This window comes from Meleagris gallopavo, chromosome Z (genome assembly GCF_000146605.3).
Source record: "Meleagris gallopavo isolate NT-WF06-2002-E0010 breed Aviagen turkey brand Nicholas breeding stock chromosome Z, Turkey_5.1, whole genome shotgun sequence".
NCBI classification, from domain to species: domain Eukaryota; kingdom Metazoa; phylum Chordata; class Aves; order Galliformes; family Phasianidae; genus Meleagris; species Meleagris gallopavo.
The window spans coordinates 1,774,558-1,799,832 of NC_015041.2; the positions used below are offsets into that span (position 1 = coordinate 1,774,558).

Sequence of the window (25,275 nt, forward strand, 5' to 3'; positions counted from 1 at the left end):
AAAAAAAAAAAAAAAAAGTATTTTACAAAGCACTTATTTATTATTTTTGCCCTCTAGTTTGGATAGGGTGAATGTTAGAACCCAGTCTGGCAGTGGCAAATGGCCATCCCAGCCTACTCAAATACTAGAAGATTCCTCTCTAAAAATTAATTCCTCCTGATGATGAACAACACGCATTAAAGGATTTAAAAGGACATGCATTATCCAGCACACCCTGCCTGCTTTGCACCCCGCTGTCCCCAGCTGAAGGCACACATTACCTGTGTTTGCACTGGTCACGATGTGGCGTATGACGAGCAATTACTCCAACCCACAGTACCCATAAAATCATCACAAGATGGCAGAGCAACTGGGGAAAAGACCAACAAAAGGGTGACAAAAGGCAGCGACAGCCTGCACTCGTTTTGGAGGGCACACACTGTAAGGCACGGCTCTGGAAGATGGTTTTCTCATTAATGCCTGTTATTTCTTTTCTGCGACCTGCTCCTGCTTCTCAGACACAAACCTGCCGGGAGCCGGTTGCTTTCTGTCTCTAAGCTCTGAACTCATGCGGTGTTTTGGTTTAATGAAGGTAACTCTGCTGAAAACACTGACAAAAGACAAATACTCATTCAACTGTGGTCGCTGGCTAGATATAAATGAGGATGACAACGAGATTGTGCGGGAGCTCCCTGCAGAGGGGTCTCTGGTGACTGAAGTCATGCCAGGTGAGAGCCATGGGTTCAGTGTTTGGGGCCTGAATAGAAAGAAACCCTCTTTGTCTGAACGATGCACGAGCAGAGCAGTGCCATTCAATTAGCTCCTCTTTCTGGCACTTTCTCTCTGCAGTCTTTTCTGTGTACATCATTAGCTGCATGAGGCATCAGAAATCCCAGGCTCTGGCTCTGAGCAGATTTCTCTCTGCTGGGAGGTGGGGGAGCTCTGCCCATCACACTGCTATTTCCAGAGCTATGTCTTTTTCCAACTTGTATTTTTTCCAGTCACTCTTAAAACATGAAAAGCCAGGTTTGAAGGGAAGCTCATATAAATCACGTTTAGTTGGAAAGCAATCTAAAATTTAACAATCCTTTTTGTACGTTAAAGTCTTCTTTAGCTATATTTATCTATCTACCTACTTATCTATTTATGTATTTACTCAGCTATATGTATTAATGTATAGATAGTTGCACAGAAGAGTTGTGCAAGAGCGTAGGCACCTTTAAGTGAACACAAGAAAACAGAAATTCTTACTGGGCTAATTATGCTCCAACTAAAGTTTTAATTAAGGAAAGTCTCAGAACTTTGGTGTTGTTCTCCTGAAGTTGTCGCTTCTGTTTGACCTTAGGTCACAAGGATTAAATGTACTTGAAAGAAGAGTTTTGGAAAGCAGAATGGCTCAATGTGGCCAGTGGGTTTTCTTTTATTTCCACTAACTCACCCAGTGGGTGTCCACACTCCATAGACCACGATTCCCCTCTTTTCTGAAATTTCTGATTAACTCAGTGATCTGCATGCAGCTGAGCTGCTCCTTAGAAGAGGAAGAGTAATTGTAATTGCAGATGTTATTAAAATGTAAATAAACTTGTTTTTGAAATGTATTTTTAATCAGCATGTGGAGAGGGCTGCTTGAGCTCAAATGCAGGCACTTCCCCATAAGGGGCAATTGTGCCGAGCAGAGCCAAAATGCAGCTCTTGTGCATTGGAAGGAAGGGAAGGAGCACTGCTCCTAGTTGGATGAAACCACAAAAACCCTCCCAAGTCATGGGTAATTCAGTGCTGCCTCCTTCCTGCTGGGAGAAGGAGCTCACTGCTCAGCAGGACCCTTGCTAAAGGATAGGCCTTTAGGGGAAGAAGGGTGTTTGAGTGTACAGAGGTCAGATATGAGGTGATCTGCATGAACCTGTCTGCCTTGGAGAAGGGGTAATACTTCCATCTGCCATTAGGCACTCATTTGGGAAGGCACTCAAGAACTGACATAGGCTGCCCGGAGAGGTGGTGGTGCTCCATCCCTGCAGATAGCCAAGGTCAGGCTGGATGAGCTCTAAGCACTGATGGAGCTGTGGGTGTCCCTGTGCATTGCAGGGGGCTTGGAGCAGATGACCTTTAAAGGTCCCTTACAACTCGTATGATTCCATGAAGAATCTCTGCACCTCTCCTAAACTCAGTGGTGCTGGTAAGGATGTGTTTTTACTGCCCTAGCTGTTCAGGTTTAATCCATTAACATTAACAAAGTGCTGCTTGCATGCACAGTTGCACAGGGAAGATGTGAGAATAATCTAGGGCTGCTGTCTGTCTCCTTTCCATGAATGTATATGGACTGAATTGTCATGCTGAAATTCTATCTGGAAATGCTTTCTTGTATGGCGTGGGAGGCCTTAGTTGTGGCCTCAACCTGGAAACATGGTTTAGTGGGCAAGGTGGTGATGAATTGCTGGTTGGAAGTGATGATCTCAGTAGTCTTTTCAAACCTTTACGATTCTGTGATTCTAAAGAAAAGTCTCAGAGGTGACAAGGAGACAAGGCACGGCCCAGCCTGTCATACTACAAGAGGCCTAAGGAGATGGAGCCAGCTGGGCTTATCCATCGCTATGCAGTCAACATAAATCACCCATTCCTTATGTGCCAGACCATTTGGTTCTTCTTAACTCTTTCCTTCTGCCATGCTCTTGCATATCAAAACAAAGGTTTTTCCCCAGAGAGGCTGTTAAGTGGTCCCTAGGCATGTCAGGAGAACCATGGCCAGATTCCAATGTAGCCACACATCCCAGGCTGTGAGGTTTACCAAAGGAGAGTGTAACTACATATATTACTTCAGGAGGGTTTTATGGGTTCTCTTAATATTTCAGGCCTTCCTTTTTTTTTTTTTTTTCCTTCTTTTCTTAGTGATAACTAGTGGAAGTGCAAGAGCCAATGCACATGCAGAAACTACCAGCTGAAAGAGCGAACTCTTAAAATCAATCGCGACTTTTTGAAAAACACAGTAAATTTAAATGGCAATTAATGGCGTTGTTGAAATTACTCTACTACTTTATGCCTCCACAGTGATAAAATACCGAGTGACAGTTTGCACGGGGATGGTAAGTGGCAGCGGCACGGATGCCAACGTCTTTGTCTGCCTCATCGGCGACCAGGGGGACACGGGAGACCGCGTCCTCTACAAATGCATAAACAACGTCAATAAGTTTGAAAAAGGCAACGTAAGTTCCAACAGCATCTCCTTAAGATGGGCTGGAAAGTGCGGATTAAAATGTGTGATGGTCGGTAGGTGTTTTCTGGGGGATTTGCAAACTTGGCTGATTTCTCTGCTGTTTTGTCTAAGAGCAGTAGGGGGAAAGAAATCATAGACTGGAACTGGTTGCATTTGGAGGTCAGGGGCAGTGTACCCTTTCATGGCAATGCTATTTTCATGCATAAATGTCCTAGTTTGCTTCTGAGCTCGGAGTTGTGTCTTCAGACTGGGGAAGCTTTCTGGAAATACTTCCATCCTCCAGGAAAGTTGAGCCTGTTCTGAAAGCTGGAAATAATGAAGAGGTCAACCTGAAGCCAAAGTCCTTGCTGCATTAACAAGCAAATAATATGCAGATCTGATTTATGAGGTCAACCTACTTAATATGTTCCATTATGAGGCATGCTTTGGATGATAAGAGTTGGATTTAAATCAGTAAAATATACTCGGTCTCCTGTGGAGGACAGTTTGAAAATCTGATCACAAAACTGTATATTTTCTGGCTTCTGCATCATCATTTGATTGAGAATTGGGAAAAGAAAGAAAATGAAGATAAAATGAGGTCAGATTTTCAATACTGACCATTGGATTTAGGCTTCTTAAATATACATTAATGCTTCGGATTTGCCTTTGAGTGTTCAAAATTTCCAATTCTTCCCTGAGGTCACTGTGTTCTGTAGACTTAAAAAGAATTTTCATCAGGTTTATCTTGTCCTGATAAAATCTGTCAGGTGACACATGGCATTTACCTAGTCATAAAGTTCATTCTGCTTCTGATATGAAGGTTTGTGGATGAAGACATCGCAAACATTGTATTTTTGCTTGTGCATTTGTATAATTACTTTTTAAAAATTATTATTTTTAAAAAAGATGGTTCAAATTGTAAAGGAGAGTCATTATCTCAAATGGGAAGGTCTAATTCTGTTGAAATGTTGGCACAATGAGTCACATTTCTATATTAGTTTGAAGACCTTTGGTGGAGTTTCAGAGAGATGTTTGGTTCACAGAAAAGATATTTCAAACAAAGATAATCACTTTTTTTTTTTTTTTTTTTTTTCACTCTCACTGAGATGAGCAATAGGGTAGGTTGCATGAAATAAACAAAGGAAGATAGGAAGAATATTTCAGGAAAGGCTGTTCAGTGTGATTAATAATATCCAGACAATATAAAGCAAACTGGAATCTGATAATGAATAAGTGTTCTTTTGGCATGTGGAGCTGAAAGCTGGTGAGTGAATTGGAAGTTATTTAAAGATCGATCCTGACAAACTTAAGAACTCATACGTTTAGGAGACTTTATATCTACACTGATTAACTCAAATGCTCTGTTAAGAAGAAACATGGCTTAGTCAAGGTGGTCTTTAATTTGCAACTCTTAAAAACCAATAGCACCTGATTACTAATTTAACTTGAAAAGTTTGCTTGCAGATGCAAATTAAAGAATTTGAAGATGCCTTTAAATTAGACGTTTGCCCTGCTGCAGTTCCTTCCACTTACTTCGCATTAATTTGTATCAGCTATTAATAAGTAAGACGAACATCAGAGTGTATTGACTAAGACTGATACAGTGAGCTTTTGGTAACTTAAATCCTCATGCAGCAGTTTTGAGTTTGTAGCTAACACATATTTATGGAAGCCCATCATTAACAATGAAAACTGGGGCTGTCTTTTCAGTTGTCTTAATTTTGAGTCCCGAATAATAGAAGTAGTGAGGGTTGCGTTAATAATTACTCTACCCCAGCTGAACACCATCATCATCCACCAGGACAGTGGTCTAGAGTGACATGCTCAGGCTCTCCCAGAAAGCTGATGAGCAAGAGTTTGAAACGGGATTTCCTGCCTATGTGAACACCTCAATAATCAAATTAGTTTTTTGGGTTTTTTTACGGTTGTGGAGGGCAAGCAGTGACATGGGAGATTTCAAATGCCTGGAGATCATACATTTATGAATCTAATATTCTACTTCTATCACAATATTCCAGCTTTTATTCTTTGGTAAATTAATTTGCACTTACTCCTTCATCTTGTGAGGAATTATCTTGCAGCATGCTCATGATGTTGGTTTGATTGCAGTAATAAATTTGAGTTGCCTGTTTGTTTTTAGGGAGAAATACTACCTTACCTTTTTGTTTTTCTCCCTCTCAAAGGCTGATGAATTCTTCGTTGAAGCAGTAACACTGAAGCAGGTGAGGAGGGTGAGGATAGGGCATGATGGCAAAGGAGGAAGCAGTGGCTGGTACCTTGCCAAAGTGATAGTGAGGGAAGAAGGACAGCCAGAAAGCGAGGCTGTGGAATTCCCCTGCTACAGGTACTGGAAACAATGGTTGTGCTTGCTAATCATGCCTCAAGCTATGCATTTGTCAGACTTTGAAGATCCTTGCTATTATTCCAAGACTGGAATTTTCCGAGCACAGCTTAATCCTTTTTATTTATGCATTCATTTATTTTTTGCTAAGCCTGAAAGCAAAGAGTGTGGACGGGGAGGTTTAGGATGCTGTTAACTCCCCTTACCAAGTGAACAGCAATCTGAATTGTGAACTTTTCATCAATCAGCTCAGTACTACTGGAAATTTCCAAAAGGCAAAATGCAACCTTCCAGTCCCATATATATAATATAATGGAATGGGTGTTTTTTTTTTCATGTTGGTAGAATGTAAAATTGTTCTACTGCCATCTTGAGAGCTTCTTGCATGAAGAGAAATGCATATCAGGAGTAGAGAGATAGTCAAAGAGCAAAGGGTTGTAAGTCAGCCCTATGAGTGAGCTATAGCTGTATTCTTCTCTTTCACAGACAACCAAAGGGCCAAAGAAAATGTGTTATAGTGAGGCTGCCTATGGATAACCCAGGTACAACATCTGTCCTGGCATTGACTGAGGTCTGCTTCCACATCCTGGCACAAACCAGAGATGACTGGCTGAAAATAAAACAAGCATTCAGGGTAGTTCAGTGTCCTGTACATTTCCATGTGCCCTCGAAGAAAGTCCACCCAGTAGAATGGAAATCCACTGAGCTTCACTTAACAGCAGCAAGTAGCTGTTCTAAAAAGCCTTCTCTAGGGGGACAACTGAAATTGTAAAACGCAAGCACGATTATTCTTAAATTGCAAACAAGGGTAAAATCACAAAGCTGATTACTTGTCTCTTGCCACTATGAATCAGGAAGAACACCACTGTAATCAGGGGAGTCAGACTAATTTAAACCAGGAGCTAGCTCCAGCCCCCCTGCATTGCTAAGCCATGCCACGTCAGGCAGCACATACGCTGGAGAGAGAGCACTGAGCAGCAGGTGCAATGTCATCGTGGCTGTGCAAAGCAAGCTGGCCTCTCCCTCATCAAAGAACAAACAATAGTTTTATGTCATTGCTGCCTTTTGATGCATAATTTCGTAACCACACATTTCACTGAGTTAAGCAACCAACCCTAGACAGGTTTTCAATTGTGCATGCAGTGTCTGTGTGAAGAGCTGCGCTGCTGAGGCCCTTCAGAAGTATTTCTCTGTCTAACTGCATTATGCAGCTGGCTCTTTTTAGAGATTTTGTTTTGTTGTTGTTTTTTTTTTCTTCTTGGTTGTTACCACATCTTCCCTCAGCTTGGAGTGTTGACCCAGTATCCTTGAGGTTAATTGGTTTGGTTCAGAAGAAGCACAGTCCACAGGCTGTTCCTCTCAGGCCAGGGATAAAAAAAAAGGAGGGAGAAAAAAAAATCCAAGGTCTTAACTCCAAGATATGTGGGGTGCATTCAGGCTCCAAGTCATCAGTGATGGAATTCCACTCTTCCTACCTTTCTCACAGTCTCTTTTTCCGAGTGAGATCAGTACCGTTCATGTGGCTTCATTTGCTGTCCTTGTGCCAGCATTATCTCTTCCCCTCAGATTGAGAAGGTAACATGACTGATCGCCTCCATACACAGGGAAAGCTGCTCCCTATCTCTATCTTTGGTGCCTGTGTCTCTTGAGAGACAGGGGCATCATCGCAGAATACGGGTGTCGTCATGGAGTCGAGATATCTGAGGGAGAAGGTGCTCACCCACTGCATCCTCCGTGTGAAGGATAAGTATCTCCATGACCTGCAGCGTTTGGAGGTTCCCCTCCAGTCCTGTGGGCCAAGGACAGCTTGTATCCCCACTGCTTTGGCAGATGCTTGGAAGGACCGTCTTTGCTTGCTTCTTCAGAGCCAAGATGTTGAAGAAAGCTTGGCCAAGAAGAGCAGCCTTCTCTTAGTGAGCCAGTGCAGTGAGGTTAGTTAGCCAGTGTAAGCCAGACTCCATCCCAGGGATGCTTCCATTTCTGCTTGGCTAGTCTGAGGCCAGCCAGTGGACATGCTGATGTTTTCATTGTCTCCATCTCCAAGATGTGACTAACTTCAACTCCTGTAACCTCTTGTTGCTGTGCCCTTACTGAAAGATACTTCACTGACTTTTTGCAGCTTAGCTGCTGCTGGAAGTCAGCTTAAGGACAAAATACCTTCCAGCAGAAACACATCTCACCTGTGCAGAGAGCTCCTGATGCTTCTTACCTCTGTAAAAACTAGACTATTCTGGCATATGGAGAGAAGATGTTATGACAGAGAGCTGGCTAAGCAGTTTGCACTACATCCGATTTCCGTATGACATCCATATAGATCTTCATTGCATATAACTCACTGAAATCTCTGTTCTAGTTTTATATATATTCATACACATGGTTATGTTTTGTCTTTTGATTTGAAAGGGTTTTTTTTTTATGACTCTATAGGAACATCTATAACCTAATAGTCACAACAGCTCAAGGAGAAGAACTCTGTCTTAAGGGGAGCCAAAGGAGATGAAGAGAAGATAAGTGGATTAATTGTGAATTTGTGTCAGGCTCAAGATGAGTACTCAGAAATGATGACTCCCAGGCCTGTGCTTTCAAACTCTTAAAACAGTTGGCTCAAAGAGAATGGCTTGTAGCTCTTTTTAGAGTCAGTGATATTTAAAATGGTCATTTGATGTTTGCATGTATGGAGAAAATACAACTTCTCCAAGAGTTATTTGCAGAATTACTAGTACCTCATTTGGGTGCATTGCAGTATTATTCCTCCTTTGTGACCTCATGAGACTATAATATCCATGATTATTGGAGCCGAATCTCAAATCCTCTATGGAAGTCCAGGAATGGACTTGCTGACGTTCTCTATAATAGCCTATTTTTCATAATATTTATATCCCAGACCGAAATGAATTTTCAATCAGGTAGTCATGAGTTCATGATCGGATACAATTTCACATGCTATAAATTATTACAGTTCTACTGAACTCTTCAGTAATGCTTAGTTACATTTTTTTCTAAGCATATGGACTGCAACGTCCCACTTTTTCTCCAGTAAAAGAGAACATAATTAATTCCCTGAAGAACAACAGGCAGGCCATGAATGAATGATGCACCAGGAAACCCCAATGAAAGAACATTTAGTCAGTCAGGTGCCAAAGTGCTCATCATACCAAGGATCCAGAGAAAATTCCTTGAGTTTCACTGAATACACTACAAAATCTAATTTGTACACATCTGTGTACATACATTGTATTTGAAGACGTACACAAATATGTCTGAATTTGTCGCACTGAGTGATATGGTTTTGTGGACATGACAGTGATGAGTTGACAGCTAGACTTGATGATCTTAGCAGCCTTTTCCAACCTTAATGATTCTATGATTCTATGAATTTGTCTGGATGTGCTAATCATTCTGGTTGCACACAGGCTGTCATCTACAAGACTTCAAATGATACCATTCTAATTTTTTTAGAGCATCCGTGACTCCCTGGACCTACAGACGTTCATGCTAGAGTGTCTTTCATGTAATATTTCTGCCCACTTTGGGTTACTGGACGTATCATTCTTTTTAAAACTAAGTTCTTGATATGCCCTTGCAGAAGCTGTAGTGGCATGTGAATTACATGCACTGAAACTGTACTGAAGCTAAGCAGACTCTGGTAAAATGAAAGAATATTTTGACAGGTCTTTTGTATGAGGAATATGATAGAACTATGCTGGAAAATTCCATTTTCTGTTGCCTGAAGTATTTATAATGTGTCAATCCATTTGAGTTCAGAGGAAGACTATAAGCCCCTGGTTGCAGTCTGCTGCTCAGTGATATGCTATTGGAAATATGTTGGAGTAAATTTAGCGTATTGCAGCACATGCTGAAGTGAAGGAATACAATAGCATTGTTCATCCAAATACTTATTCTGTCACTAGTTAAAGTCATCTTCTTGAGAAAATAATGCTATTCTCATTGCTGAAACAACCTAATGAGCCACAGCCTTAAGCCAGTTCTGCTGATAATCCTCCATTTCCAATCCAAAGCAAACTCCTCTCCTTGCCATCCGTAGCTGCCAATGTTGGTAGAGGGAAGTTATTTACCTAGGCACACATCCTCCTTTATTGGATGCATTATTCTTGTCCTTCCTCGCTGCTGATACTATACTGCACACAGAGATCTGTTTCTTGTGGAACATGTTTGCATCCTGCCAGGTTGGTGGAAAAGGGTGATTGTCCCCGCTCCATCCCTAAAACATCAACAATGGTGAAGGTGAAAAAAATGAACAGCATGTACACTGGCAGCAGAAACTGCAGCTTTCAGGGCACAAAGAACAACATCAAGACAGCAGAAGTTTATTCTAGCTTATGGCTTCTGCTTTCCTGAAGGCCATGCTGAGTTCAGTGGTCCTGGGATGACTGAGTTTGGTTTATTTGGTCTTCTGAGTATACAGAAGAACCTTGTCTTCTGTATGAGATCCCACAACATTTGGATACGTGTCCAAGGATGTGAATCCTTAGCCAGCATCAAGAACTACATGACAGGAAGGTATTAAGGACCAGTTCTACCAGGTAAAATTCATTCCTCAAACCCCAAAATATCAATTAATGTAAAGCCTTTTTCCTTTAGGACTTGATGTCTCAGCATGCTCCTCTAATGCTCTCCTTGTACTTCACCCTTACTCCATTCCTGACATCATTTTCCCAGTCTTCCCCACACACTTTTTCTATTCTTCTGTCCCTACTGCACCCCTCAGGCACCACCAAAGCACAGCACCACAGTGAGGACCAACCTCTGTAGTTTGAAGTGTGGCTGCCGTAGAATCCAGTCAGGCTCCTGCAGATCTAACAGACATCATTTTGACAGTGGAGTGGAGTTTTAATGTCTATGGAGCCAGGCTGGATCATAAGAGGCCTGACAGGTCCTAGTCATTCCAAGATAACTTACTTCTGTTTGTAACCCAGATGGCTTGACAAAAATGAGGATGATGGTCAGATTGTCCGAGAATTAGTGCCTGCTGGAGAGTCACCGTTGCTAAAAAGTGAGTTTAGCCCGTAAAAATAGGTCTGGGTTTGAGATGTGCGTGCACCTAATTACTTGTTTTACTCTACTTAATAATTCATGGTAGTTCACAGCAAATCTGCTGGGCTTTATTTTACCATTCTTTTGCAGCGAGCTGTAGGTCACTCAGAGGAAATGCCTCTGACCCTTAATTCCTAGCTTATGTGTGGGATTAATTTGCAATTAAAAAAAAAAATAATTGCAACATTATGTGTGTAGAAAGGAACTCTGATTTTTAATTTTGCAATTTGTTACAGAACTGCTGCAGGATTTCTGTGTTTGTGTTTTCCTATAGCTTTCTCTGAGCAATCTTGAATTGCCACTCCTGTTATAAAGAAAAATCCACTGCATTCCCAGAGAAAAATGCCAGAATATTACACTGCTCTTTTCTCGAGAGCTAGGGCTCCAATACTGCAATTTTCTTTATAAAACACTGCTCTCTCTGAGATACTTTGCTCTGCTTGAGATGCTTTCTGTTTTCATAAGAAAATTTTTGTACAGAAGAACGTTTTTACATAGAAATAAGTATTTATTTAGAATGAAGAATTAAAGCTATTGAATTAAATTGCAAGTATTAAAAAAACAGTGAAATCACCCCACTTTCCTGAGCTCATTTTTATGACTTGGTAATTATCTAACAGTGAGGGGAAGGAAGATATTTTTCTGTTTATTAGCCTAACTGCTGCTTCTGTTATGTGTTGTATGTATCTAAGGTGTGACAGCCACTTTGGGTGGCTTGCCTGGCTGGAAATGCCACTCACACATCTTTGTTTTGTACATTAATCTTACTTTAGATGTCAGTTATCACATCAGTGTGAAGACGGGAGATATCCCCGGAGCCAGCTCAGACTCCAAAGTTTTCATCAAACTCTATGGTGAAAAAGCTGACACTAGCAAGGAGACTCTCTTGGTCTCTGACAACGATCTGGGCAATTATTTTGAACGTGGCCGAGTGGATGAGTTTACTATAGATACAATGGATATTGGGAAGGTAAGAATTAATTGCAGGTGGCACTGTGCTTTGTGCAAGTGGCTGAATTCAGGATCAGTATGTAGCAAACGGTTGTAAAAAGTTCTAACATTAAGAAACACGTTTGGTTTAGACTGTTGGGTTAGCAGTCTACGTGCTGGCATGTAAAGTCACTATTTCAAGTTTATTTTCAAATACATACAGAAATGATTTGCATGTGCACAATGGAAGAGTAGGAGAAATAGATTTTAATGCCATAAGAAAACTTCGTTTTGTTTCTTCCTGCTCTCATGGCTTCTTGTTTATTTATTTTTTTTTTAAGATCAATCGAATACTAATTGGACATGATAATGTGGGTCTCCGGTCTGGATGGTTCCTGGCCAGTGTCCAGATCACGGTTCCAGTCCAGGGAAGGCAGTACATGTTCCCCTGCAACCGATGGCTTGACAAAGACGAGGCTGATGGGAGGGTGGAGGTGGAGGTCTACCCAAGTGAGATTTTGCCCATTGAGAAATGTGAGAGGAGACACATTGAGAAATGCGTGCTTTTTTACATAGATAGGATTAAATTTGTATTAGTAGTGTTGTTAAGGACCAGGACAGGCATCAGAAAGTTCCTGTCCCAAGGGCCTTACCTCAGCGAAGAAGGTAAATTATTCTGCTGTTGGGTTTTTGTTGTTGTCAATTTTCTTTTTTTTTCCTAAAAGACTTGGAAAAACATTAGTGCATCCACAGATCCTGATCTTCTTTATTACCAATACCAATGGGTTTTGCTTTTTTTACCATTACGTGCTTTGCTGCCCAAGTCCTGCACAAACACACACCCTATCCTGCCTATATTACCCCACAGTTTAATTCATGTGAACCAAATCCCTACTGTCCATTTGGCTCTTAGCAGAAAATTTGCTTTCTTTTAAAGCTTAAAACTTGCCTAGAAATCATGAGAAACATGCTTTTCCTCTGTTCTGTGAAACTCACTCTCTGTTATTAAATTCTTGGCATTATTTAACCACTCAGTAGTTAATTCTGAAACGGAATTCCCTTTTCAGGCTCTGTTTCGCAGCTCCCTGACACTACTTAGCAGTATAGAAGTGAAAACTATTAGTTTTTTTCTCAATGAAGTGTTGTGCTATCTCATATTTGGCTTGGGTAAGAGTAAGAACAGTCACCTCAGCTAAGTGACCATTTGTTTGTACAAGGTAATTTGATTTTGAACCTCAGCTCTCAGGAGCATTGTATCCGAACTTTTCTGCTGATTTAACTGATTTATTTTTGGACTAGTGATAAACTATGAAGTGTCTGTAATTACTGGAGACGTGCGAGCTGCAGGCACCAACGCCAAAGTCTTCATGCAGATTTATGGCGAGACTGGCAAAACTGAATTGATCATCTTGGAAAACAGATCAAACAACTTCGAACGGGGAGCCACAGACATCTTCAAGGTATGAATACAGTCTTTCCTGCTTCTACGAGGGGAAAGAAATGACCAGCCAACATTCAAATATCAAAAGAATAATTGGCCCAGTCATCAAGATAATTGGCCTCAACAAAATTGCCAACTCTGCTTGCCTCTTCTGACCTTTATTCATCTTTTTGAGGGGTTTTATATTTCATAGAGCGACTTTTTTATTCTCAGGAGTTGATAGCAAATGTTTTATTGAAGGATAGCCCTGTAGCTGCTTTTTTTACCTTTACATTCAAAACGAGACAATTACATTAGACTTCAAAAGATCATAAACTTATTTTTAATGCCTGAACTGATGTTACTGTCCCTACTCAGCTGGGATAGAGAAAATAAAATATAAACAATTTCATCCCTGCTTCTAACCACCCATCCCATCCCATTTATGATAAGTATGTTTCTTGACCCAATCCTACAAAGATCTGCTTCCATAAGTTATGCAAATGTACAGCTGTCCCACAGATTTTACTACCTGTAGCACTTGCCTGACATACACTGTATATTTATAATGCCTGAGGTGCACAGCTTGCTCCACCATCTATTGGTCTGGAAAATATTTAGGTCTATACATCAGTGTCTATATCTCTTTCTAAGGTACTCAGCCTAAGCAATGTGTGGGTTGAGATCTGGCTAACCCAGCAGGAGTGTCTGAGCCAACAAGGCTGGCCACCACAAGGTGACTGGGCATCCTCTCCTAAATGGGATCTGGCTATGTATGGCCATCATCCTCCTATAGCTTGTCTTCTTGCTTGGGTTTTCTTTCTCTTTCCACAGAAATCAAAGTTTGGGGCAAAAGAATGGTCTGTGTTCTTACTCAGAGTGGGGGCAGGTTGTGATGTCAGGGTGTGTCAGAGTCACGTTCTTCTGTAGTGTTGTATCCTCAAGAGACACCAACACCTAGACAGCAAAGGACAGAGACCGGATGGAAGGAGATTGAAGACTCATCTGCTGTATGTGCTAACAGAGCAGGGCTCAGCACTGCAGTGCCTTGAGGTCTCTGAATTTGCAATCCCACAAAACTGGAATCCATTTCATCACTAAAGTTAAGCACTTTATCTCCTTGCATAAGCTGCTTGGAACTGTAGGAATTGAGGTGTCCTTCCCATAGCTACAGGTTAATGGGGTGCCTTTATTGCAATCTTTTCCACGGTTCTGTAATGGGTATTTCTGAGTTAATTTCATCACCTCCTGCCCCAGTTCCTTGCTTTATAGAATGGAGTTAGTTGTGTTCATCAAATTTTATTGAGTTTTTTAGGACTTAAGAAGGGAAACATTTTATAAACTCCCACTTTCTTAAGACTCTTTATAATTTTAAGGTTAGGTTTCTCTGATTTTAAAGGAAATAATGAGGATTGAAGCTAACAACTTTATGAGTAATAGCTATTAGCCACCATCAGGAGTATATTAAAGCCATATGTACAGTCTGCTGTTTACATAGCCCCATTTATTTTCTCCCTTGGATGTTTATTGCTGGTCTTTAAAGTTCTGCCCATTTTTTGTGTTGCTTTTTTCTTTTTTATTCTGGGAATGCAAGTCAGAAGCAGTTAAGCAGTATTTGACAAACCTATCTGTTTCATGATATGAATATTTACAGACAGATGTAGACAAGAATAAGATCTAAATGCTCATCGGAAATGCCATCAGTTATGGACAGAATGTGCAGGATGATTGTAGCAAATCTAAGAGGAAAGCAAAAAAAAAAAAAAGACACATTCTTTATGCCACAACAGTTGGATCAATTTTAGTTTTCTGATAAGCATCTTGTGTGCAGTTGATTTTGTTTAAATCTACTACAGAAAAAAAAATGCTCATAGACTGAAACTTTATATGCCAAGTTGTGAAATTTTAGCCTGAAGCAAATGTTTGCAAGTTTTATAACATATGCACTACCTATTGGCATGAACAGTCATCAGAAACAGGTCATCGGTTGTTGAAGGATTGCATGGAATAAAAGCTTTCGATCCAACTTCTTAGGTAATAGTACAGACACATAATCTAAACCAACATGATTTTTTATCTCCTGTATTGACTGCAGAGATGGAAACCTTCCTTTTTATGCAGTCTCCAGCGAATGATGCATTGTAGTCATGAATGGATTGTATCCTCTCTGCAATAAAAAAAAATCTGAGAAGATATTCTTCTCATTTTCCAGATCAGATATAAGTAGAAGAACAGTCTGTGTTCTTCCATTGTTGGGGTTATCTGAGCACAGTTTACTGCTTTTCCACATTGTTGTTAATGCTCCTGGCTTGGTTCATGGCTCATGCTAGGTATTGAATATATCTTATCTATTTCAGGCACCAAGAAGCCCATGAGCTACTATGATATTTGACATATTCACTTTTAATGCCAACATGAAAACAATTTTGGTGAAAGGAAAAATGAAATAAGGAGACAGTAAATACGAATTCAGCTCCTATCTCTACCTTGTTTTTCTGGGTGTCTTCAGATTAGTCTGTTCAAGTGAGATTTGTGTACTTGAGCAAGTGACACTAGTGTTCAAGTGAGATTTGGTAACAGGACGTATGAAAACATGGAACAGAAAGGAGAAATTATGTTTTCTAAAATGACTTCTTCTCACTTTTTGACTCAGACAGGTGTTTTGGGTGATGTTTTTAAGAGTCCATTTTCTGAAATGAAGATGTCTAATATTCTGTCGGGTGCTACTTTTCCTTGGTGGCAGATAGAGGCTGCAGATGTTGGCAAGATTTATAAGATTCGGATAGGCCATGATGGGAAAGGCATTGGGGATGGCTGGTTTCTGGAAAGTGTCACACTGAAGCGCCTCGCCACAAAGATGGATGAGTCCGATAAAAAAAAGAAGAAAAAGAAAAAGTCTGAGGGGGAGGAGGAAGAGGAGACAAAGATGGAAGAAGGAATGGATGTCTATACGTTTGTGGCACACCGCTGGCTAGCTAAAGATGAAGGAGACAAGGAGCTTGTGGTTGAACTGGTGCCTGATGGAGAATCTGAACTGGAGGGTAAATATCAGACAGAATGTGCATGTGCGTGGATAAAGCTGGCAGTTTAGCAGGCCTTAACTGTTTAAACAGCTAATGACAAGGGCTAGAGAAAAATAGTGCCTCTCATGTTTTAAGATAGGCGCAAATGTTCTATCACACTCAAAACCTTTCTTAGATGCAATAGGGCTGATATTTTGGGGCCATGCACTTCTTTGGGAGCCAAGGATCTGATGGTACATAGCTATTTCTGGGCTTCTTTCATCTCCCTTTGCAATTTCACTTGTAGAGAATACATACGAAGTCCACGTTCTCACTGGCAGTGTGTGGGGATCTGGGACAGATGCTAATGTCTTCCTGAGCATCTATGGCATAGGAAGAGGAGACACGGGTGAGCGCCAGCTGAAAAGGTCCAATAACCTCAACAAGTTTGAAAAGGGCCAGGTAATGCATGAGCTCAACTCACTCGAGCAAAACGAAGGGCTGGCAGAGCTCTCTCAGATGTCATTCTAGACATTCCTTACCATCTCTACCTTATAAGGCTCTGTAGGTTTCTTCTTTCAGCTTGATGCTCAGATGTGTTTTATTTCTGAATAGGATTATTAAAGTAAAATAACCTCAAAACACTTTCCAGAGAAAATTAATTTGGATATTAGGCTGAATATTTTTCTGCTTTGGAGCTACCTTTCTCATCTTCTTCCTGTAAGCATACTGGTAAAAACACTTCCTGCCGGGAATACCTGAAAACCACAAACTTTATATTGATATTGGAGAGCATTTGTGTGGCAGTTGAAGCACATCAGTGTTTAGATTGCAAATACACTTCCAAATGCTCTGCTCGATGAGTCAGGGAATAAAAGCAGTATCACACAGTGTGCTATAATTAGGTTATGATCTGATCCAATTAAACAACATCACTGTAGATTATATATTTGCCATAAAAATGCTTATGAAGAAATATCAAGCAGCTATTATAGCCAGAAATCATTCAAGGAATAATTTTGAGTATCAAAGAATCACAGAGACAATAAGCAGCAGTGGAAAACTTGCAATTAGGAAAAAAAAAAAAGTCTAAGGTTGTTAAATAAGCTGTTAGCTGTGATTTATGAGCTTGGCATGGGTGAAACTGCAACCTGCACATGGTTCTTCATTCAGTGGGAAGAGCTCCAGGCTGCAAATGTAACATTCTCCTCTCCAGGGAGTAGAAACCCAACGTCTACTAACAAGTTAATCACGTTAAGATGCTTAAAGTGTTATGACAACAGGGCCCGTCCTGTCACACTAATGCTGCTAATAAATGAGCCTCATGGTTGTGGTAAATGACAAAAATCTGCAGATTGAAATAAAGCACATGGAGGCACAGAGGGGACTTTCTGTGAAGTTAATGTGTTTATGTCCAGTTCCAGATTCAGACTAGGGGAAACACTCACCCTGCAAGTAATGAGATTTAGGAGAGTTAAACCTATGTGGAGGATGGGATGAGGTAAAGAAAGGAGGGAAGGGCTCAGCAGTCCTGTGGCTGTCACTGCCTCATAGAAGTCAAGCACGAGTGTTAAAGGGAGACAACAGCTCTCTCATTATTTTAATACATCCATCCTAGGAGTATAGGGAAATCTACAAACATCTTACGAGCAAATTACACTGTCCCAGCTAACACCTCTCTTTCCCCCTTTCTGGAAAAGAGTTGTTTTCCTCCTGCCTCCTGCACAGGTGGACGTGTTCACCATCAAAGCCATTGACCTGGGTGAGCTGAAGAAGCTGCGGATCCGCCATGATAACTCTGGTAGTAGCCCAAGCTGGTTCCTGGAGAGGGTAGAGATTGTTGACCTCAAGGAGAGCACCACGTAAGCAGCCCACTGCACCCTTTTCATATGGTTGGAAAAGGGGCCACGTTCTCCCAGATAGCTGGGTGAACGAGGAGTGTATTTTAAGAAACCATAAATGCAGGCTTGTCATTGAGTGGGAACTTGTTTACAAGATGCACAGTGCATTGGTGGGTGGGACTGTTCACGAGGACCTCAAGATGGGTCCACTCTTCTTAAGTATAAAATGCCTGAGAGGCCCTAGCTTTCCTTGAGTTATTTAAATTCTTCTGAGTGTGAAAAGTAAAAGGATTCAGTCATACAGGGTTGACAGCTCAGCCCCAAAACAGCACTTTTCAGTAAGTGCTCACTAGCCAGTCTATGGGCTAAAAGTTTTCCCAAACAATACCAAAGCTCAGGGATGGAAGCAGATGCACTGTTCAGCTGTGGGCAATGTCCATGGTATATTTCTTGTTTGTTTGCTTGGTTTTGTTTTGTCATAAAGCAGCTTCTGATCTGTGCTTATTTGTGTCATTAGAGCCTGTGAAGCCCCGTGTAAGTGCTGGGTGCTGCTGTCATTCTTGTAGGTATTATTTCCCATGCCAGCGGTGGTTAGCAGTTGAGGAAGATGACGGTCAAATTGTCAGGGAGCTGGTCCCAGTGGATGAAGCATTTGTAAAGAAAGATTCAGAAAATGATGGCCAGTCTCTTGCAACGCTGGGCCTGGAACAGAAAGGTAGATGTTAGCAATGTGTTTCTTCCAGTGTGGGGTTGAAAAGGAACCGTATTATTAGCAGTGCTATGGGACAATACCTGTTAACATTCACTGGGCTGTAATTCAGCCCCAGCAATGAAGTTTTCAGGTGTGAAAGTGTGAAAGTGTGTGTCAGCCAGCTAAGGGTGGACACTCCTCTCTTTTAGGTGATTTAATAATCTTGCAAGATTGGCCAAAAAGCCAGGAAGACAGATAATATGTTTAATCGTCACCTCTCAGCTGAAACGTACAAAGTTAAAATGTAAGGCATAAATCTCAGCCAGTTCACATCATGGACTGAAATGTTTAAATATTTCTACGTGAAAATAAGCAGAGATTAAATATAGTCAGGGAAGCAGAAGAGACCTAAGTTTGTCTTGGTTTCCATCTTGATGCTTATGACTGTTGTCCTCCAGAATACCTTCATCTCTAATGCAACTTAATTTTGCCTAGAACAGTGATATCCTCTGATGCAGTGAGGTACTGAGTGCTCAGAACTTCCGCTGGCTTCACTGTCTGCAAAAGGTCATAAACCCTCCCTTAGTTCTGCCTCCAAAAGCTTTTCAATACATGAATATTTTCCACAAATTGAATAATCCTTCAGTTCAGGAGGACCAGCTGGTTGAGCAGCATCTTGGAAACTATGCATCTGTCTATGGCAGAAGCTGCTATTTCAGAAACCTGGAGTAGGTTTTCGTAGCTCAGTGAAGGCTATGTGAGACTTACCCATTTTTTCATGAGTTTACTACAACTGTCAGATGAAGGTGCAATAGCAACCCCTCTAAGGAGTGTCTGTGAATATTAACCACGTATATCAAAGTGTATATAACTTCTGATACGCATAAAATGCACTTATATTATATGGCGATATCAGGATAGAAATACTTTTTTTTTTTTTCAAGATGTAGGATGGTAGATGATAGAAACATCTCTGAGGAGTCTTAAAGATGTCCAAAAAGCAAACAGGAAACATTTCTCGTCTTTAAATATGCAGAAAATGTAGTGAATAAGTGGAGCAGTAGAGGGACATGCAACCAGATAGCCCTGCTCACAGCATACAGCAGGAGCTGGAGATTGCAATCAGGCTGTAATCAGTCAAAATAGAATTGAAACCAAACACACACATGCAATGAAAAGCAGAATTCATTCCTATTCAGACTTCACACTCTTAAACTAAGATATTTTATCTGACAGCTAAATCCACGACGTACATTGTGAAAGTGAAAACTGGGGACAAGAAGAATGCTGGAACAGATGCCAATGTCTTCATCACTCTCTATGGAAGTAAAGATGATACAGGTATGGATCCATGCGATGGAAAGAGATAGCACCTCGTTGGTGGATATAACTGTCTGAAAAGACAGGTTGTTGTTTCTTTTTCTTCCTCAAAATTGATTCCTCAATCCTTTTTAGGACAACTGCATGTTCTCGCTGTCTGTGCATATACAGTATTAGCTGGGAGCATACCAGCAGCTGCTGTAAATCATTGCCAAACTCTGAGATGCTGATTTGCACCAGCTGCTGGTCTGAAGGCTTTAATTTCAATTATAGAAACAGCACAGTTGCCTGGGACTACATTGCTGAGCAGTGGATGTGGTGAATGATTTGCTTTTCTCAGCAGTGAATCAGAATGCTCCTGAAATCCTGCTCTGCCTCGTCGAGTGGCCCAGAAGTATTTCATCAGCTGATGAGCTGTGCGTGGGGACTGATGCGTGTCAGAGTGGCAGGGAGCTGATGGGTAGGGCTCATCCTGCTAGCCATAAACACAGCCCAACAGCACTGTCCCAGTGGCATTGCCAGCAGATCCCTGAAGAAAAGAGCTTTTTGGGGTGGTGATGTGGATACAGGTTTGGGTTCAGAGGGCGGGAGGACAAAGCTCAGATCTCAAGATGAAAAGCTGTTTTTCACATATTATTCATTTCCATTGTTCCACTGTTGACATTCCCAGAGGATTTGTTTCACATGCTGAACAATGTCCTTTTGCATTGCCACAAACAGGGATAGTCAGCCTGAAGGCCTCAAAGCTTAACAAGAACAAATTTGAGCGTGGGAAGATAGATGAGTTTACAGTCGAGTCTGTCGACATTGGAGACCTGAAAAAAATCAAGATAGGCCACGATAACGCAGGTAGGATAACATGCTTTGTAGTTTAGTATTTCTGCTTGATCTGGCATATTATTGTATAAAATAACCTTCCACCTAGTCCCTAGATTTACCTTTTGTTGATGAATTCTTCGTGCCACTTCAGTTGTTGCCGTCACTATTTTTCTGTTAATGCTAAAACAAAAGTAAAAACAACAACAAAAAACCTGGAATCCACGGGACCCGCAGATTTCTCTAATCTATCAATATTTTTGTGTTGCTTCTTTGTTTTGTTTTGTTTTTTGTTTTTTGTTTTTTTTTTTTTTCCCTGTTATCAAGTTCTAGATGCTTTTCAAACACAGATGTGTCTCCAACACAAACGAGAAGCTCTGATAGGATACGTGGATTGCTTCCAAGGGATAAATTGAAAACTTCCCTCTTAATTTAAATTAATCCAAGCGATGGACTAATTAGCACTTTCATAAAAGCATCTTTAACTTCTTGCAATACAGAGATATAAAATGTGTTATCTCAAGCCTGGCCAATCACTTGCAATGATCTTTTATGATTTCTATTCCATTGGCAAAAGAGACGAAGATTAAATTATCTGAGGCCTGGAAGGTAATGATTCATTTGCTGTTTTCTGTAAAGGATTAGTTATTCCTTGTATCTTTCCAACCACAGGTAATTCAAATGGCTGGTTTCTGGAATGGGTGGAAATCGATGCCCCATCCCTGGGACAATGCCTCAAGTTCCCTTGTGGCCGTTGGCTGGATAAATCAGAGGATGATGGAGCTATTGAGAGATTCATCTTCCCTGCAGAATTGCAGACAACAGAATATATCCCATGTGAGCAAAATGCTATTTCCCCAATATACACCCATCGTTACAGAAGATAAAATCTCACTTGCTCGTAATTATATAGGCTTGGCTTCTCCCTGGAACTGTCTTTGAGAAATTTATGAATATGTAAGATACCAGTTACTCCAAGAAAGTTCCTCTGGGTTCTCTTAGAGAAATGCTTCATGTATTTGCAAAATCAGAGTGTCACTAGAAGCTACATGGCCTTATTTCTGAGTCGTTTTTCTCCCTCTTGCTCTTTCATCTCCAGGTCCTTAGCCGATTTCAAGTTGGCTTTGTAGCCTACAGTTTCCCTTTGATCTTGCTCCATTCTAACACTGCTATTTCTATTGTCAAAGCAAACTCTTGTTATGGTCTCACTTCCAAGCCTTAGTCTCTCACTGGTGCCCTTTGCATTGCACACACCTCTCTTGCTGAAGGACCCCCTTCCACAGTTTCTCTGATGTGCTGCTCTTCTGATAGTGTTGCATCAGTCTACCTCTTTCAAGATTCAACGTTTTCTTCCTTAGTCTTCATTTCCCTCTAATTTAATGTTTGAGGTAAACCCACTGTCAATACCAAAAGCCTTCCACCTGCAGTTACTCATTTAGACATCACGTAGTTAGATCTTCCTAATCTTTCTATTTCTGACTCAATTTTCTTCTTTGCAATTAATTGTAAGAATAACTACAGGGAAAACTGTCAACTTCTTCAACTTCATTCTGACTCTCAACACTATGGTAGATGGTGAAGGTCTCATTTACACTGGCTAGCTTCCCTTCAACCTCCATGTGCATATATTCTGCAGTTCAAATCTTCTTTCTTTTCTGAAGATCTAATCCTCCCCCATTATCTCACCAAGATGTTTCTCATGTCTTTCTCTCTCTAAACTGTCTGAAGTGGAAGAATGGACATTCCTTGTTTCCTTTTTCACTTCCATCAGACTTATACAAGATATCTTTATGTTGTCTTTATGTTGGAAAGAATTTTGTAGATGTGTGAATCATAGACTCATTGCTCAGGTTGGGAAAGACCTTAAAAATCGTCAAGTCCAACTGCAATCCAACCATACTACCCTAACTCTAACAACTCTCCACTAAATCATGTCCCTGAGCACCACATCCAAATGATTTTTCAACACATTCAGGGGTGGTGACTCAACCACCTCCCTGGGGAGCCTATTCCAGTGCTTAACAACCCTTTCTGTAAAGAAGTTGCTATATGTTCCTATGTAACATGTTCATACAAATTAATATTACTCAGAGACCTTGTATGTGTTTCTCAGCAGGTTTTTCCATATTATCCCAGTCAGTGTGCATTTGGATGCAGATGTTGACTATATAATTTATTAATGTCCCAGCTTATAACAGTCAGAGTTTCTGGAATGCCATGGTGTTGAATATGCTGTGTGTAAACCTGATTTTTTGTCAGCTGTCCACATTCAGTATATGAAAATAGTTGGCCAAAAGTCACACCAAACTGAGCATCAGCTCAGGCAGTTTCACCATTTAAACCATTCCCACCACACTATTTACCACATTCTGGTTCCCTAAATACTAACCTGGCAGTTCCAGTCTGCCAGAGGTGTCTAAAATAACTGGTTTAGATTTGGATGACTCGTGCCAGAATGTTTTCTTGAGGAACAAATGATGAAAACATGTCATCAGCAACCCAATTAAAACCGTGCCTGTGGGGATACTGTTTTAAAAGCGCCATGTAAATGGAATGGGAGTCTGACAGCTGAAAGTTGTGTTGCCAGTGACCTTGTTACAGTGCCACTTTGCTGATTCAGTTCTAAGCTGATATTAATATTCAAGCAGCAAGAGCAGGCAGCACAGACTTCAGCAGTGAAAGTCATTTCTAATTCATAATGCATAGCATGTGATTTTTGGTCTCCGGGATTATCCCCCCCCCCCTTATGTATTGGAGAAATGATGCTAGTTTACCTGGAGCAAAGCAGAGCAGATTTCATTGAGTTGGGCAGAAGGAATATTAAGTACCTCCAGGCTGACTCTCTTGAAGAAAACTTCTTCATCTCCGTTCTCCTGAGAGCTGTGGTTAGAGAGCCTGATTCTTAATGAATGATTCGCCCCAGATATGCTTAATCAGAGTTACTCCAGCATTAATAGATACGGTGCCAGGAGTGTCCCCTCTATCTGAACTGAAATTCTGGATCTGAAATGCAGCACAAAACGCTGCTGAGTAACGAATAGCAGGGATGACTGGAGCCACTGCACCATGGGAGGGTGAAGATGACAGCAGCTGAAAAGACTGTGGAAAGTGGTGGGCAGTGTATGAAGGAGAGACCTGGTGGTAGCATCAGGTGTTGAGATCTGTTGCTTGTAGGTAATGAGATGGAGTGCAGGCATTGTGCCTGCCTAAAGCAAGGAGAGGTCCCTGGGCTAACAGGGGGTGGTCACAGCACAGATTCACCCATAGATTTCAGAGAGGATTTAAAGAGAGGGGGATGGGACTCCATCTAGTGAATGGAACTCATACGTCCTCATGGTGATGGAGCGTCTGATCTCATAGAATGACAGAATCTCATTTATATCAACAGATGTTTGGTCATTCACAAGCAGGCTCACAGATTCATAGGTTTGGAAAATGATTCACAGAATCCCAGAATCATTACGACTGGAAAAGAACTTTGAGGTCTCCAAGTCCAACCCCAGACTGTGTCCCCAAGTGCCACAGTTCTCGAGGACCTCCGTGGACGATGGCTCCACCATTTCTCCAGGGAGCCTGAGCCAACACCTGACCACTCTTTTGGAGAATAAATTTTTCAGCTAACCCTGAGGAAGATGCCTATGTTTCCTTTTCTGGTTCTTTTTCCAAACTATTGACTTCTGTGCTTGCATTCCTTTGGCTAAGATGGATATTTACACACATACTTGATGTACATACATTTGAACATTGGTTTCCTAGTCAGTGAGCTGAGCAGCATCTCACTTTAGAAACTGGAGTTGGAAGGGACTTGACCAAGGATATTCAGCAAACCTGCAGAGCCTGGAAAAGAGACTCAGACTTATTCCTCCATCAGTTCTTTTCCTCAGCAAGTCCAGTTGGACTCAGGACTGAGAAGCTGTGAGGACAGGGAAGGACAAGAGAAAGTATGAGATTATTTCAGTAATGGGGTGTTGTGTAGAAACCAAGGGAAAAGAGTAAGAAAGTATGTAGAGGCTTGATCCTTATTGTCCTGCATTCACCATTCACCTGCTGGAGTTTTACCTGGTTTCCCAAGGTATCAAGGACTATGTGCTGTCAGAGAAAAAAGTGATGCTATTAGAAAAACAGGGCAGAGTGGATAGCAAAATGTTTTGTTGTTGTTGTTGTTGTTGTTGTTGTTTTTCCTTCTAATTGACTTTTGTCACTTCAGTAGTGACATTTCAGTTCAGTAGTGAAAGCAATAGGACATTTTCTACAAAGCTATCCTGAATATTTATCTACTGCCTCCAGTTGGCATAACTTCATCCATCTGCTAAGTTGCTCCAAATTTTGTCAGTTCATGGTTTGCTTTAAGACATGAGCTGTTGAAGTAAATCCTCTTTCACTATCTTTATGTAGCCAGTATAAGCATACTGAGCATTTTCTGATCGTATGATTAGTTTTGAAATCTCAGTAAATTGAGATGAATGAAGGTCAATTGGTTTTGCAGGGATAAAGGAAATTCCTCTGGATGCTCGTAATACTGATCAGCTTCTAAGTGAGCAGAAGTGTAATTCCTACCCTGTCCTCTTCAGCTGTTGAGTTTTCTAATCCAGATTTTGTTACTTTAAAATATTCTTAGGAAAATTATTCTGCTGCTTGATAACTTTTTTTTTAATTATTATTATTACTATTTTCTGCCACTTCCTACATC

General features: G+C 41.0%; 1 protein-coding gene across 1 annotated transcript in view; it reads left to right on the top strand.

Annotated features, from left to right (window-relative positions):
• Window positions 1-25,275, top strand: part of LOXHD1 (lipoxygenase homology domains 1) — a 126,944-nt gene that overhangs the window by 45,648 nt on the left and 56,021 nt on the right. The window contains exons 13-26 of the mRNA XM_031557217.1: window positions 572-707; window positions 3,022-3,176; window positions 5,353-5,513; window positions 10,448-10,524; window positions 11,339-11,535; window positions 11,837-12,029; window positions 12,795-12,955; window positions 15,659-15,956; window positions 16,225-16,379; window positions 17,646-17,779; window positions 18,325-18,473; window positions 19,686-19,790; window positions 20,490-20,618; window positions 21,258-21,422. Coding sequence (XP_031413077.1) covers window positions 572-707; window positions 3,022-3,176; window positions 5,353-5,513; window positions 10,448-10,524; window positions 11,339-11,535; window positions 11,837-12,029; window positions 12,795-12,955; window positions 15,659-15,956; window positions 16,225-16,379; window positions 17,646-17,779; window positions 18,325-18,473; window positions 19,686-19,790; window positions 20,490-20,618; window positions 21,258-21,422 — 2,215 coding nt within the window. The remainder of the gene's footprint in view (window positions 1-571; window positions 708-3,021; window positions 3,177-5,352; window positions 5,514-10,447; window positions 10,525-11,338; window positions 11,536-11,836; window positions 12,030-12,794; window positions 12,956-15,658; window positions 15,957-16,224; window positions 16,380-17,645; window positions 17,780-18,324; window positions 18,474-19,685; window positions 19,791-20,489; window positions 20,619-21,257; window positions 21,423-25,275) is intronic.